We start from the raw sequence: 16,396 nt of genomic DNA, 5'->3' as shown, positions 1-16,396 counted from the left end.
TCCCATCACTCCCAGCGAGCAGAGCTATTCTCTCCCATCAGCCCTAGCATCACATGCTGGCTAGGGCTTTTGGGAATTGTAGTCCAAAAACCTGGTTGGCCAAGACCTTTGGTAGGCAAACTAAGGCCTTGGGGCCGGATCCGGCCCAATCACCTTCCAAATCCAGCCCGTGGATGGTCTGGGAATCGGCGTGTTTTTGCATGAGTAGAATGTGTCCTTTTATTTAAAATGCATCTCTGGGTTATTTGTGGGGCATAGGAATTTGTTCATTTCCCCCCAAAAAAATATAGCCTGGCCCCCCACAAGGTCTGAGGGACATTGGATCGGCCCCCTGCTGAAAAAGTTTGCTGGCCCCTGGCCAAGACCCATCAAAGGGGGGACTCTACAGACCCTTTCCCCACAAAGGAAACAAAGACTTTGGTGCAGTGAATAGCAACTTTTATTATTCGTAAATAGCTTTTATTCCCCCCCCCCACCAAAAAAATATACATAACTATTAGTGCTTTGAACAACACTTGACAGAACCAAACTGCAAACTGACACAGGAGAAACCCAGACACTGAAATGTGTGGTGTGTGAAGCGATCCTAAGCGAGGTCTTGCTTGTGCTGTGGATAGTGAGGGGCTCCAGACACCCCCATTTCCCAGCCGAGGACCGCAGGGCCCTGAAGGGCACCCCCCTCCCAGCAGCGGCTAACAGCTTCACTGACCCCTCGGTGCTGCACTCTCACCGACGAGAGATATTTTGGTGCTTAGGTACAGCGCACTTCCCTGCAAATCCAGAGGTGAAGTGTGCATGGAGTTATTCCGGGCTGTTTTCTTTTTAAAAGAGGCGCGATCTGTGAACATGACAGTGTACCCAAGTACAAAAATACCTGACTCTCGTTTGAAATGGCCTTTAACTAATGAGCAAGGCCTGACAGGACAGGCCAAAGCCCCTCAGAAAAGGCAGAACTAAACACAAACGGCTCGTTCCACGATTCTTTGCACATTGCACAAACCGCACTGCATCCCACAAAGCAGAAATAATGCCCACCCCCGGGTGTTAAAGCATATTGGGGAGGGAGTCTTTCCCCACTCTGACTAATCTGCTTAAGAGTCACCCACAGAGAATCACGTAAACCATATTTATTACGCAGGGTAACGAAACGGGGCAGTATTCAGACTTTTTGCATTCGTACAAGAATGTTTCCTCTCCCCTGCGCCACTGCTCTGTGCGCCATCCCCAAAACACTGCCAGAGATTTAGGGGGGGTGTACAGAAGGGGGGGGGAAGAGGGGAATGTTCCATCATGCAGGAAGAAATTGTTCCCATGGAATACAACCCAGAGAGATTTAAAGTAAAACATTTAGCCTTGGCTACGGGGCACCTCTGATTTGCATCTGAGCAGCTGGAAGTCTAAATGTCTTGCTTTGCAGCGTTCTCACATTCTGCTTTGTCAGTTGGTGCAATGTGTGCTTATGGAATCCTGGAACTAGATGCAACCTGCAGTTCTGCCTCCAGAATGTGAGAACGGCCCCAAGAGAACTTTTGAGCTACTACAATGAACGGGAGCAGAAGCCGAACGGGAGTGTGCGCCCTGGTGAATGCTCACCTCCTAGGGATGCACAGCAGGACCACAAGCGATGCTCCCAGACCCCACTTCCATCTTTGATAAGAAGCCTCCCACTTAGGATCCCTGCATTGCACTAGGTGACTCCCTTCCAACTCTACAGTTCTGGGATTCTAGGAGTAGTGTCAACTGGTAGGGCACAAGGCAGGGAGCTGAACAGTAGGTGGCGCCAGAGCAGACATCACATCTTCCCCAGCTTCCTTGCTGAGTTCAAAGCTGAGACTATGGAGGGGGAAGGAAGTTGGCTGGCAGTGCAACCCCCTGGAAAAGTTGTAATAAAGAAAGCAAGCAGCGGGAGCCAGCAGAGTGTAGTCTGAGGTTGGCGGGCAACGTTCCCTGTGCCCAAAGGAACCAGCTGCCGCTGTGGTCCCCATAATGTTGCTGCGTCTGAGTGTGCAGAGTCCCTACAGCCAGCCCCCTCGCCCGTTTGGACTGTTTTAATGACAGTAATGTTCTTGATCCATAGGGAGGGGAGATTTATTTTTCTTTAATTTTGCATGCTGCTTGGGGAATTTCTGGGGCGGGGGTGGGGTGGAATGGTCAGTAAATAACTTTGGAAAGGAAATAAACAGTCAAAAAAGAAGGAGAGAGGCTGTATATTTGCGTTGTTAGCTGTGAAGTGCAATGGGTTGTGGTTTGGTCACATAATTGTGCTTTCAAGTTGCAGAGAGGGAAAGTTCTGAAACGGCCAAGAAAAAAAGATTGCTGCGATTTTAGTATTGTGGCACTTGGGAGAGCTTGCATCTACTGCTTCTCACCTGTTTTTATTTTAAGCATTTGCTCAAGGGCTGGGCCTTGTGGCTAGCAACCTCACAAAATCTACCTTTCACTTGCTAAAACACAAGCAATGCACTTCTGCCAATCAGCCTTGCCAGGCTATTGCTCTAGGGCAGGGTGTTCTTAGGGGCAACCTGGGGGTGTCTCTGACACTGTTCCTTCTCCGCACTCCTCTACAGCACCTCTGCACACGGAGATTGCAGCTTTTAAACTATTGCTTCCGAGTTTTCCATGCTCAGGCTGGGCAACCATCTGGCGGGGTGACCTGGAAAAAATTCACGCCAAATGGGCAAAGGGCGTGAGGAGAGTCCTGCTGCGATTCCAGCAGGGACCAGGTGACCCTTCCAACTCTCTTATGATTCTAGGGATCAGGCCAAAGGCTTGTCTAGCCAGCACCTCGGTCTCACAGCGGCCAAGAAGATGGCCCGATGGGAAAGCAGCCCACAAGCAACTGGCGTTCGGAGCACGGCTTAAGCACAGCCTTATCCTCCATGCGTTTGCCTTGTCCCCTGTCAAAGCCAAGCTGGTGGCCATCCATCGCTGGCTCCTGTGGCAAGGAGTTCCACAGTCTTAACTGCGTGCATAGTGGTTTACACTTCTATAAACCAAAAAGCACAAACCCACCACTGTAACCTGCAAAAACAACAGACATATTGGGGACACCAGCCCCCTTTGAACTCAGTGGGACGCTTCCACGGACTAGACCTCTTTGCATGGAAAGCTTGTGCCATAATAAATTGGGCAGTTTTCAAAAGCGTCCTATGACTCTTTATTAGGAAGCTAGGAAGTCTGCCTCCTACGGAGCCAGACCATTGGTTCATTGAGTTCAGTGTTGCCTACATGGGCAGGCAGCAGCCCTGCTGGATTTATGGCAGAAACCTGAAGATGCCATTGGGAACTGAACCGGGGACCTTCTGCGTACACTGAGCTACAGCTGCTCTGTTGCCAGGCATCTTAAAAACGGCTGCCATCCCAGAAATCAGCCAGAGTGCCAAGGCCAGATCCCAGTGAGAGTAGCCCCAACACCTCCAAGTGTCTGGGAGAGATGGAAACCCACCTTTACAGCAACCAGCAATCTGAAACGAGCCCCCCAGGAGCTTGTTTCACCGGAATAAATAAGGTCAAGCTGAAAGCTGACATCTGTAACCTGGAGGTTTGCGGCTTCCATCCCCGCAGGGCTCTGTGCCTTGGAGACGCAGTATTTCAGCAGGTGAAGCCGCTCCCCATTGTTGCGAAAAGGCTTGACCTGCTGGATTTCGGCCTGCTGCGGAAGCGTCAAAATGCAGAGAAAGAACAGTGGGAAAAGTTTGTAGCCTCTGGGCCCTGGAGGGTGTGTTTGTGTGTTCTGCCCTTTTTCACAAGCGCCCTCGTGCAGCTGGGAAATCACCTGCAATTTCCAGGGTGCCAGCAAAAACAAAAACAAACCGAGGTGTTGTTTGGGGAGGCAGGACAACGTAGCAGGCAGCTACGCCCCCAAAATACACGAAGACCGATTTGAGTAAGCCGAGCTGGAGGATGCCTAGCAAAGCAAAATGCGGAGGGGAGGGTGTCACAGTGGAGAAAGCTGCTCTTGTGATTGACGGCAGAAGCAAATATCACCTGGAGTCGACATCAGGTGTGGGCAGGTAACCAGGCTGGTGGAATCCATTTCTGATTATATTTGCTAGCTATGGTTTGTTAGAGCAGAGACAAACTGGTGGCTCGGGTGGACGGGGCCAAGTGCAAAATGGCGGCACAGGGGGCGGGGCTAGGTGAAGAATGGCGGCTGGGACTGGGCGGGGCCTACTGCCTACCATGCCCCCCTGGGCTTACCTGCACATCAGGGATGCTAATGGCCTCCTTGCGACGAAAGAAGCCTTTCTGGTGCTAACTTTTTTGTTAAGACGATTTAGTGATAAGGGACGGCCGCCGGCCTCCCGCAAACGGCCCAGAGATTTTCGGGGGGATCCCGATTTTGCTTCTGCCCACCCCCGGCCTCCCCTACAAAGCAGGTCCCCCTTTGGCCCTCCCTCTCTGGTGGGGAATCGCAGCGGCGTCTTAGCTGAGCGTCTGGGCTGGGTCTGCGGAAGAGGAGGCTCAGAACCAACAGGGCATCCACATGAACGAGCCCAGTGCGGCCCCCGAGGCGGCCCCCGCCAGCAGGCCCAAGGCCATCTGGTCTCCGGAGACGCGGTACGGATCCTCGCGGAAAATGACGTGGGTCGTTCCGGGTGCTGTGGAGAGAGGGAAAGGAACAGATGCAGTAAGTGATGTACACAAGAAACACGGCCAGTGACAGATTTACATATAAGCTAAACCATGGGTAGGCAAACTAAGGCCCGGGGGCTGGATCTTGCCTTCTAAATCCAGCCCATGGACTGTCCGGGAATATAACACTGGTCTTGAAAGACCTACACTGGCTCCCAGGACGTTTCCGAGCACAATTCAAAGTGTTGGTGCTGACCTTGAAAGCCCTAAATGGCCTCAGTCCTGTATACCTGAAGGAGCGTTTCCAGCCCGGACACCGAGGTCCAGCTCCGAGGGCCTTCTGGCGGTTCCCTCACTGCGAGAAGCCAAGTTACAGGGAACCAGGCAGAGGGCCTTCTCGGTGGTGGCGCCTGCCCTGTGGAACGCCCTCCCACCAGAAGACATCTGAAGGCAGCCCTGTTTAGGTAAGCTTTTAATGTTTAATAGGTAATTGTATTTTAGTGTTTTGTTGGAAGCTGCCCAGAGTGGCTGGGTATAAATCATAAATTATAATAATAATAAATTATTAGTGTGTTTTTACATGAGTAGAATGTGTCCTTTTATTAAAAATGCATCTCTGGGTTATTTGTGTGGCATAGGAATTCGTTCATCCCCCCCCCAAAAAATATAGTCCAGCCTCCCACAAGGTCTGAGGGACAATAGACCGGCCCCCTGCTGAAAAAGTTTGCTGACCCTTGAGCTAAACAAGCTGTAGCTTAGGGCCCCACTCTCTTGGGGGGCCCCAAAAAAATGTAAACGAAAAAACCCCCACTGAGTGTACATTTCCAAAATATAAGATAAAAAACAAATAAAATAAAACCTACATGCAGCGATCAGAAGGCTTTTCAATGTTTTGTGAACTTTTGGTTGGTAGTGCCTGACTTTTGAACAATGCAGTCTCTTCTGCTTTTTGTGCAATACAGAGAAATTTGCACCCGGCACCACCAGAGGTCACCCTACACTTCAGGATGTTCCTAAGCCAGCAATCGTTACATCAGGGCTGCCCAAACTTTTTTCCCCAACGTCAGGGTCTTTTCCAGGGAGTCTTCTCTTCTCCTGAGGTGCCCAAAGTCTTGGAGCCTCAGCTTCAGGATCTGTCCTTCCAGTGAGCACTCAGGGCTGATTTCCTTCAGGATGGATCAGTCTGATCTTCTTGCAGTCCATGGGACTCTCAAGAGTCTCCTCCAGCACCAGAATTCAAAAGCATCCATTCTTTGGCGATTAGCCTTCTTTATGGTCCAGCTCTCACTTCCATAAATCACTACTGGGAAAACCATAGCTTTTACTATACGGACCATTGTCAGCAAGGTGATGTCTCTGCTTTTTAAGATGCTGACTAGGTTTGTCATTGCTTTTCTCCCAAGAAGCAGGCGTCTTTTAATTTTGTGACTGCTGTCACCATCTGCAGTGATCGTGGAGCTCAAGAAAGTAAAATCTCTCACTGCCTCCATTTCTTTCCCTTCTATTTGATTTGATAAATTTACTCGAATTGTTTTTGTATCTCTTGTCTTCTTGGTCCTGGATCCTCCCTGTCAATTTGGCAAGTTCTGCAAAATCTGTCATCTTCACCTGGCTATCCTTTTAGTTCTGGGTGTTCTGTATCTCGCAGTACATTGCAGTACATTGCGTGGTGAAACTACGGAACTCCCTTCCACAAGAGGCAGTGATGGCTACTAACTTGCATTAGACGAATGCGCGGAGTGGAGGGCAATTGAGGCTATGGTCCACCTCCACTGTCAGAGGCAGCAGACTTGCAGGGAGAATTTGGACCTGGCTTGGGAAGGGGTAAGTAAGCTAGTCTGGCTTTTGAGGACAAGGATGTTTAAGCTCAAATGAAAAGTTGATGTGAAAGGAGATGGCTCAGTCAGTAAGAGCGTGAGACTCTCAATTTCAGGGTTGTGGGTTCAAGCCCCACATTGGGTAAAAGATTTCTGCATTGCAGAGATTAACAGTAGATGACCCTTTTGGTTCCCTTCCAACTCTACAATTTAATGATTTTATTATTTATATCCCACCTCCCCCCCCAAAAAAGACAGATATAGATGATACATAGATGGAGCAGTTTTAATTCTATATCTATCATCTATCTATCTATCATCTATCTATCATAATCAATAAGAAACAATTAGAGGTAGATGGATTGACCAATGATAGATCGATAGATGGATGATAGTGCAGTTTTAATTATAATTATCATCTATCTCTAATTGTTTCTTATTGATTATGATAGATATAGATGATACATAGATGATAGATAGATAGTGCAGTTTTAATTCTATATCATCTATCTATCATAATAAGAAACAATTAGAGAGAGATGATATAATTAAAACTACACTATCTATCAATCTATCATCTCTCTCTCTCTCTCTCTCTCTCTAATTGTTTCTTATTGATTATGATAGATAGATGATCTATCTATCTATCTATCTATCTATCTATCTATCTATCTATCATCTAGCTATCTATCTCTGATGCAAATAATCACAATAACAGCATGGCATGAGCCCTTTCATAAAAGCAGTCAGTTCCTTAAACCCTGTTTCAACAAGAAAAGTCTTAATCTGCTGGCCAACAGACAGCAAGCAGGGAGATAGTCTGGCTACTCCTCAAAGCCCAGAACCCCTGGAGTCTTGAACCTTTGGGAGACTGGGCTGGTGTGCAACCACAGCCTCGAAGCGTCGCATCTGTGACACCCATCGCTGCATCCCGTCTGACCAGCTCCAATGTTTGGTCCTCTGCTGCAGTGCCCAAAACGTCACACAGAGGCCCATCGCCACCCAGCCTTGCGGGGGGGGGGGCTGAAAAGAGCCCCCAGCTGAGCAAACCTGAACTGGCCCGGGGGGGGGAGGTGAAAAGTGACGTTGATGGATGAACACATACCTCCGTACTGGTTGCCGTAGTAATCGGAGCTGACGTACATCGCCTGGTGGGAGTCGAGGGGAACCGTCTGGTAATAGTCGTCGTACGGGTCATACAGGTGTACCTGGAGAAAGCGAGAAACGAGAACGTTGGCAGCCAGAGCTGAAAAACCTGAGCCGGAAACCGGGGGGTGGGGGTGGGCAGGAGGCAGCTCCCCATAGCAACTGCCCTCTGCACCCAGATTGGCTTTGGAGGCTCCCCGCATTTTGAGGTGCCCTGGGTGGCAGCCGGAAACTGGGCCTTCATGGTGGTGGCCCCTCATCTGTGGAATTCCCTGCTCAGGGAGGCCTGTCTGGTCCTTCTCTTGCGTATGCCAGCGGAAACCCATTTTCATTCTGATTTTTTTTAACTGGTTGGGTCTGCTGCTCATTTCCCTTTGCTAAGTTGTTGATGGAGCAGCTACGGGGGGGGGGGGAAGAACATGGATTTGAAGGGAAGACCTCCTGCAAGATGTGAACACAGCTGGCAGCTGTGAAGGAGAGATGCTCCCCCAGACCCCAAAGGAGAGAGGGGCAGCAGTCTGTTGACGGAGGGGAGCAATGCAGAAGACGGGGGGGGGGGCTTCCCCATCCAGATCCTGAACAGCTCGCCAAGTCTTTGGATCCCAAAGGCCGGAGACTTCCGAGTTCAGTCCAGAGCACTCAAGGCCCTCCTGTGGTGTCAGAGCCATCGATCGCCAGCCTGATTGCGCTTATTGATCTGTGTGGCTGGCCAGGCCGGGAAATTGGGGGAAGGCTCGGCTAAAAATAGAGTTGCCTCAGCAGGAGAGGAATCGAGCCGCGCGGCTCCAGAGCAAAGCCACTTGGAGCAGGAAGACGTGGCAACCAGGTGACTGGCGAATCGGTTTAATGTGTGAATTACTTCTTCCTGCCACTTGCCCCATGGGAACAGCACCGGATTCACGTATAAGCTAAACAAGCTATAGCTTAGGGCCCCACTCTCTTGGGGGGGGGGCCCAAAAAAAATTAAAGAAAAAAAACCACTGGGTGTACATTTCCAAAATACAAAAGATGAAAAACAAATAAAATAAAACCTAAATGCAGCAACAGTGTTTTGTGTTGTGTAGGCTCCTATGCTTTAAGTCATGGGCCCCGCCTGCTAGCCTGCTCCCTAAAATATCACCAGTTTGCTCCTTTCTATATATAGGGTGCCTACAGTCTGCTACTTATAATTATTAGTAGTTTGCATGATATATTTACACCTATTATTATTTCACGTTATAGCAAGTTTCTAGAGGCTAGATTATAAGTCTTTGTAAATTGTGTTTCTAAAGGAACTTTTGTTATTGCCAAATGCCAATGTGTTTGCATTACAGTGGTGCCTCGCAAGACGAAATTAATTCGTTCCGCGGGTTTTTTCGTCTTGCGAAGCACGGTGTCGGGAAAGTTTTGGAAAAGCTTCAAAAATCACCAAAGTCTTCAAAAACCTCAAAAAAGGGGGGTGCTTGGGAGGGAGGGAGAGGCGGGCGCGGGGCATGGGGGGAGGCGGGGCGGAGGTTGCTGCCTGAGCCCCCGGGATCGGTTCGGCTCGCCTTGCTCCGACCCTTTGCACTACAGTTGGCGCTGTCTTGCTGCTGCTGCTGCTGTCGCCGCGGTAGTCAAAACTCCTACCGGCCTAAAAGTTGTCTGGTGCAAAATCCCTTCTGCAGCAGCAGCCCGAAAGAAAGCGAGAGCGCCAGCCAGCCAGCCGCCCGCCGCGGGCAGGAGGGAGGGAGGGAGCGTCGGCGACGGTGGGTGCCTATTGCCCCTGTTGCTGCTGCAGCCGGTCAGCCAGCCAGAAGCGCGCGAGCGGAGAGGGGCGCATCCAGCCCGTTGGAGAGAGGAGCGCGGGGGCGCGTCCCCGGTGGCTCCCGAGCTGACCTTGCCTGGCCCGGCGCCTTCCGCGCTGCCAAAGGGCGACTCACCTGCTGCCTGCGCTGCGCCGGGACTAACTCAAGCGGGGCGAGGAGAACACACACTCGCGCGCACACACACCGAGAGGCAAACTTGCCGCAGCCGCCGACGTCGCGGGGTTGGAAAGCGCGGAGATGCAGGTAGGGGGCGCCCCTTGCAGGGCGAGCGCCGGAGGGCCCGGGCAGGCGCTCTTGTCACCGCCGGGGCGCTGGGGGGGGGGGAGAAGGAAGGAGCCCCGTCCGAAGAGCCCCGGAGCCTGGCCTTCCTAACTGGGAGTTGTGGGGAGGGAAGTGTGCGCGCCTTGCTATTTTTCACCGAAACAAAGCTCCCTCTCCCTCAGAACCTGCCTTCACGCGTTCTTGCCCCTACGGAGACGCACACCGCGTGCTATGAGTTGCTTCTCGAAGTCAAGTCGCAACTGTATTAACGGTTTTAAGAAAAAGGAAACAAACTTGCAAGACGTTTCTGTCTTGCGAAGCAAGCCCATAGGGAAAATCGTCTTGCGAAGCAACTCAAAAACGGAAAACCCTTTCGTCTTGCGAGTTTTCCGTCTTGCGAGGCATTCGTCTTGCGAGGTACCACTGTATTAAGTTTGTTATGAATAAGAAAGTTTATGAATAAAAAAATCATTTTAAGTTAGAGCTTAATAATAATTTAACTATTAATATACTTCTTAATTGTATTTAACTTTTGATATACTCGTGGACGCGGGTGGCGGTGTGGTCTAAATCACTGAGCCTAGGGCTTGCCGATCGGTAGGTTGGCGGTTCGAATCCCCGCGACGGGGTGAGCTCCCGTTGCTTAATCCAAGTTTCTGCTAACCTAGCAGTTCGAAAGCACACCAGTGCGAGTAGATAAATAGGTACCACTCCAGCGGGAAGGTAAACAGTGTTTCCGTGCGCTGCTCTGGTTCGCCAGAAGCGGCTTAGTCATGCTGGCCACATGACCTGGAAAAACTGTCTGCGGACAAACGCCAGCTCCCTCGTCCTGTAAAGCGAGATGAGCACCGCAACCCTAGAGTCGTCTGCGACTGGACTTAACTGTCAGGGGCCCTTTACCTTTTTTTATTGAAATACTTCTTCTTAATTGTATTTCAGTTCCACAACTACTTTGATAAAATACATATTTTGTTATGTGCAAATGGCTTTAGATACCTATTAGGTCCATAAATTACCATAGAGCATTTATTCAACACAATGGCCCATATAGTCCAGCACACTGTTCTTTTTCATTCTCCCGTATTTTCAGGGAAGCAATGAGAACTAGAAACCTGAAGAATCTCAGACTTGCAGGGCTCTTGCCCATAAGGAGCATTTAAAGGGGCAGGAACGGTTCACAATCCGGGCAGGAAACCGGACAAGGAATGCAAGGCAGACTCACCTGAGTAGCTTTGGCCTCCAGAATCGCTATCTTCCAAGCTCTGTCAAGAAAAAGAGGGAGGCCGCAATTAAAGCAAAGTGTCACCAGCAGAGATGGACAATTTAAAAAGCCCTTCCCCCTTTTTCCCAAGTTCCCCTCCCACCCAACTGCTGCAAAAAGAAACCATGGGAAACATGAATAACTCTTGCACCTCTATTACTGGATTTTGATTGTGTTTAAATTAGGATTCCCTTTTGTAGTTATCTACCGAATTTTTCGCCCTATAGGACGCACTTTCCCCCCTCCAAAAATGAAGAGGAAATGTGTGTGCGTCCTATGGGGTGAATGCAGGCTTTCGCTGAAGCCTGGAAAGCGAGACGGGTCGGTGCACACCGACCCCTCTTGCTCTCCAGGCTTCAGGAAGCTATCCGCAAGCCGTGGGAGCCCGGCGTGAAGTTGCACAGCTCTCCCACGGCTTGCGGAGAGCTGCCTGCAGGCTTCGGGCTTCGCGCAGCTCTCAGCAAGCCGTGGGAGAGCTGCGCGACTTTGGGCAGATATCCACAAGCCTGGGGAGACCTGCGCGACTTCCCGCCGGGCTCTCTATGCTTGTGGATAGCCTGTTCTGGGGGCTGGGGAAGCTCGGGCCTGGGGGGGAAATAATTTTTCCCCCTTTATTCCCCCCCCCCAAAAAAAAACTAGGTGCGCCCTATGGGCCGGTGCACCCTATGGGGTGAAAAATATGGTACTTCATTTTTTAATAAATTTTATTTTCACATTTTGCAGAATACATCAGACATTCTTTTTACACATTTAATTTTGCTATCAACTTCCCTCCTTCGGCAGTTACATAAGCTGTCTCTTCTTTTTCCTGCACCTCCAACATCAAAACCTAACTATAATTCATCTCCTGAAGTCGCCATTTCAACATGGCCCTTTGCACGTGTTTACAGTGGTCCTGCTAATGTTTTAAGTTGTTTTCAATACAGTGGTGCCCCGCAAGACGAATGCCTCGCAAGACGGAAAACTCACTAGACGAAAGAGTTTTCCGTTTTGGAGGTGCTTCGCAAAACGAATTTCCTATGGGCTTGCTTCGCAAGACGACAATGTCTTGCAAGTTCCTGGTGGTTTTTTCCCCTCCCCCCCTTTTTCTAAGCCGCTAAGCCGCTTATCAGCTGATCCGATCAGCAGATAAGCCGCTAAAAGCCGCTAATAGCGCTAATCCGCTAATCCGTCAATGGGCTTGCTTCGCAAGACGAAAAAACCGCTAGACAAAGAGAATCACAGAACGGATTCTTTTCGTCTTGCGAGGCACCACTGTAGTTCTTTAAACATTCAATGACCAAACCCCCACTCTTGCTTTTGTTTTAATTTTTTAAAAATTTATCTTCTTGATTTCTTAATCTTCCCGTACGTTTCGCCATTTCTGCGAAACTTTTGCTGCTGGTCCTCTGTATTTGGGGCAGATTCTTCTTTCCACTTTTTGGGCAAACCCCACTCGAGCTGCTGTGGTGGAGCTATTAATTTGTGTGTGTCTTTGTGTGTGTGCACATACAGTACAGACACACAAACGCGTTATCTTCGTCCCTATTGAAGGAGGCCATCTGGGCAGAGAGAGAGAGAGCCTGGCTACAGCTACCTGTGCTCAGGTAACTTCAACACCAGTTGTTGCACTCCAGAAACCATCAGCCTCAGCTAGCAAGACTGAGGTGAGGGATGATGGGAGTTGTAGTTCAGCAACAATCAGTGGTCCACAGGACCCCTCCCTTTGATAATACTATGTAGCCCAGGGATGGGAGACAAATGGAATGCCTTGAAGATGTTGTGGCATCACAACTCCCATCATCCCTCACTGTTGGACCTGCTGCCTGGGCCACATGGGATTCGGCGTCTACCAACAAAATCTGGAGGGTGGTTACTGCTGGCAACAGCCCAGTCTGTGTTGTACTCTGGGGAAGAAAAATGCAAATTTTGCAGCCCAAATATGCTATATTCATGCTTGTGGCATGCAGTTATATAGTACTGTGGTACCTCAGGTTAAGAACTTAATTCGTTCCAGAGGTCCGTTCTTAACCTGAAACTGTTCTTAACCTGAGGTACCACTTTAGCTAATGGGGCCTCCTGCTGCCGCCGCACCGCCAGAGCACAATTTCTGTTCTCATCCTGAAGCAAAGTTCTTAACCTGAAGCACTATTTCTGGGTTAGCGGACTCTGTAACCTGAAGCGTATGTAACCTGAAGCGTATGTAACCTGAGGTACCACTGTACCCTCTTGCCACGACTCTCAGACCTGCTCATCTGCCTCCTCTTACTTCTGCATTTCCTCCTGACTTCTAAGCCTATTGTGGCTTCTGTAAAGGACTAGAAGCTTGATTTCAACAAACGCTAACGGATGTTTCCAGGATGCTGGAACCCGATCTCAGCCTCCAAATTCTGAGCTGGCCTGGTGCAATTATTATGAACGCACACTCAGCCGCAAGCTATAGCTTCTCGTATTTGTATGCCTGTGAAACATGGACCACTTATAAACGCCATCTCCAACTCCTCAAAAGATTCCATCAACGGTGTCTCCGAAATTTGACACATCACTTGGGAAGACAGGCGAACTAATGCCAGTGTCCTGGAAGAAGCAAAGATCACCAGTGTTGAAGCGATGATTCTTCAACTTCGTTGGACTGGTCATGTTGTGCGGATGCCTGATGATCGTCTTCCGAAGCAACTGCTCTATTACGAACTTAAAAATGGAAATCGTAATGCTGGTGGTCAACAAAAGATGTTTAAAGACTGTCTCAAGGCAAATCTTTAAAAATGTAGTATAAACACTGACAACTGGGAAACACTGGCCTGCGAACGCTCCAGTTGAAGAATAGCCTTTACCAAAGGTGTTGTGGGCTTTGAAGACACTCGAACTCAGGACGCAAGGGAGAAACGTGCTAAGAGGAAGGGACGCTTGGCAAATCCACACCATGATCAACACCCGCCAGAAACCAATGTCCCCACTGTGGAAGGATGTGTGGATCCAGAATTAGCCTCCACAGTCACTTACGGACCCATTGTTAAAACTGTGCTTATGGAAGACAATCTTAGTTGCTACAAGGGATCGCTAAAGAAGCTTCTCATAAGAAGTTTGTGCCCATAACTTCTGCAGACCCGCAGATCACAATGAGCGCATTTTTTCGCAAAGGCATTTTGCGACCTTCACCCACCCGGGTGACTCTGTCCCATGCTCTGCCTGGAATGTGCAGGTCCAGCAGCCGCACCCACGACTTTCAGGGTCCTCATGACTTCTCCATTTCCCCCTCTGCTGGGAGGAAGGCGCAAATACAGAAATTCCAGGCAGAAATTCAGAGTCCCTCCCGCGTAGCTGCATGGGCTCTGCAGATCTGGGAGACACAAAAGGAGGCCTGTTTTCCTTCCGCTTGCCCAGTTTGGAGCAGAAAAGCAGCCGTTCGGCCCAGCAGCAAGACCTAGAGTAGCCTCCATAGCTGTTTTTGCAAACCTGAAGCCCTTCGGATGTTCTGCATTACAGACCGCCCTCTTTCGCTGTCTGAGGCGAAACAGGAAGGTGCTGCCTTCTCGGTGGTGGCGCCCGCCCTGTGGAACGCCCTCTGATCAGATGTTAAGGAAATAAACAACCATTTGACTTTTAGAAGACATCTGAAGGCAGCTCTGTTCAGGGAAGCTTTTAATGTTTGATGTTTTATCGTGTTTTTAATGTTCTGTTGGGAGTCGCCCAGAGTGGCTGGGGAAAGTCAGCCAGATGGGTAGAGTGTTGTTGTTGTTTAGTCTTTTAGTCGTGTCCGACTCTTCGTGACCCCCTGGACCAGAGCACGTCAGGCACTCCTGTCTTCCACTGCCTCCCGCAGTTTGGTTAAACTCATGCTGGTAGCTTCGAGAACACTGTCCCACCATCTCGTCCTCTGTCGTCCCCTTCTCCTTCTGCCCTCCATCTTTCCCAACATCAGGGTCTTTTCCAGAGAGTCTTCTCTACTCATGAGGTGGCCAAAGTCTTGGAGCCTCAGCTTCAGGATCTGTCCTTCCAGTGAGCACTCAGGGGCTGATTTCCTTCAGAATGGAGAGGTTTAATCTTCTTGCAGTCCAGGGGACTCTCAAGAGTCTCCTGCAGCACCATAATTCAAAAGCATCAATTCTTCAGCGCTTAGTCTTCTTTATGGTCCAGCTCTCACTTCCATACATCACTACTGGGAAAACCATAGCTTTTACTATGCGGACCTCTGTTGGCAAGGTGATGTCTCTGCTTTTTAAGATGCTGTCTAGGTTTGTCATTGCTCTTCTCCCAAGAAGCAGGTGTCTTTTAATTTCGTGACTGCTGTCACCATCTGCAGTGATCATGGAGCCCAAGAAAGTAAAATCTCTCACTGCCTCCATTTCTTCCCCTTCTATTTGCCAGGAGGTGATGCAACCAGTGGCCATGATCTTTGTTTTTTTGATGTTGAGCTTCAGACCATATTTTGTGCTCTCCTCTTTCACCCTCATTAAAAGGTTCTTTAATTCCTCCTCACTTTAGCGGGGTATAAATAATAAACTTATTACTATTACTATTACTATTATTATTATTATTATTGTAGTAGAGTTGCCAGACATAGCTGGGATTTGGCCATCGGAAACAGCGTCTGGGTGAAAATCACTGTAATGTCCGGGAAAATCAGGATGTGGCAATCCATATCAGTAGTGTAGATTTTGGCGAATTTCCTCCTCCTCCTCCTCCTCCTCCTCCTCCTTCTTCAACAACTTTGGCCCAAAACTATTGTTTTTTCCTCCAGATTTTGTGAAAGTTCAACAACTTTTGTGTGCCGATTTTCACTTTTTGAAATATGGCAACCCCACCTTGGAGGCTGCCCACTCCACACCCTACTGGCAGGCTTTCCGGTTCTGTTAAGTTCTCATGAGAGTCTTGCAAGACCTTGCAGAGGCCTCTGAGCGATTGGACGGCCATCTGTCATGGATGCCTTAGTTGAGATTCCTGCATTGCAAGGGCTGGACTAGAGAACCTCTGGGGTCCCTTCCAACGCTACTGTTCTATTATTTTCTATAAAAAAATGTCCAGTAGCGCTTTAGAGACCAACTACCGGTAAGTTTGTTCTGAGTATAATCTTTTGTGTGCAAGCACACTTCTTCAGATACCCAGAACAAACTTAGTTGGTCTCTATGGTGCTACTGGACAATGTTTTAATTTATTTCGACTGCGTCAGACCAACACGGCTACCTACCTGAATCTAGTTCTATGATTCTGTGCCACTAGACTTCACCCTGATGACTCCACCTGGTGACTACTCTAGAGGAGTCATCGAGGCTGCAGCTCGATTTTTCTTTTCTTTTCTTTTTTATACATTTTTATTGGGGTTTTTTAACATCCAACAATCATATAACATAACTTCTTAACTTATACAATATTTTAGACTTCTGTCAACACCTCTGATTTTCCGTTCTTTATCACTTATTCTGCATTTCTTAATTTCTCTATTACTCTTAATTATCATTATTTACTTTTACTCTTGCTAGAAGCTCGGCCTTGCCCTCACCAGTTCTGGAAGGCTCCTATAGAAGGGTCCTGTACGCACAGATACTTTGCACCTGTCCATTAGGGGAAAT

General features: G+C 49.1%; 1 protein-coding gene and 1 long non-coding RNA gene across 5 annotated transcripts in view; both read right to left on the bottom strand.

Annotated features, from left to right (window-relative positions):
* Positions 1–16,396, bottom strand: part of LOC308588853 — a 271,876-nt gene that overhangs the window by 104,797 nt on the left and 150,683 nt on the right. The gene's annotated exons all lie outside the window — the stretch shown is intronic.
* The window catches only part of PLEKHB1 (pleckstrin homology domain containing B1), a 49,364-nt gene continuing 33,384 nt past the window's right edge, over positions 417–16,396 (bottom strand). For 3 of the 4 annotated variants that reach the window (XM_081197487.1, XM_081197485.1, XM_081197486.1), the window contains exons 5-7: positions 10,809–10,848; positions 7,498–7,600; positions 417–4,601 (exon numbers count right to left, since the gene is read on the bottom strand). In XM_081197487.1, the coding sequence (XP_081053613.1) occupies positions 4,465–4,601; positions 7,498–7,600; positions 10,809–10,848 (280 nt within the window). In that variant the 3' untranslated portion in view covers positions 417–4,464. The remainder of the gene's footprint in view (positions 4,602–7,497; positions 7,601–10,808; positions 10,849–16,396) is intronic. The other variant, XM_081197488.1, reaches the window with a different exon arrangement.

The sequence above is a fragment of the Podarcis bocagei genome (genome assembly GCF_964188305.1).
Source record: "Podarcis bocagei genome assembly, chromosome: 6".
NCBI lineage: Eukaryota > Metazoa > Chordata > Lepidosauria > Squamata > Lacertidae > Podarcis > Podarcis bocagei.
Note: the sequence above shows the minus strand (reverse complement) of the source record. Positions and strands in the feature narration are given on the sequence as shown.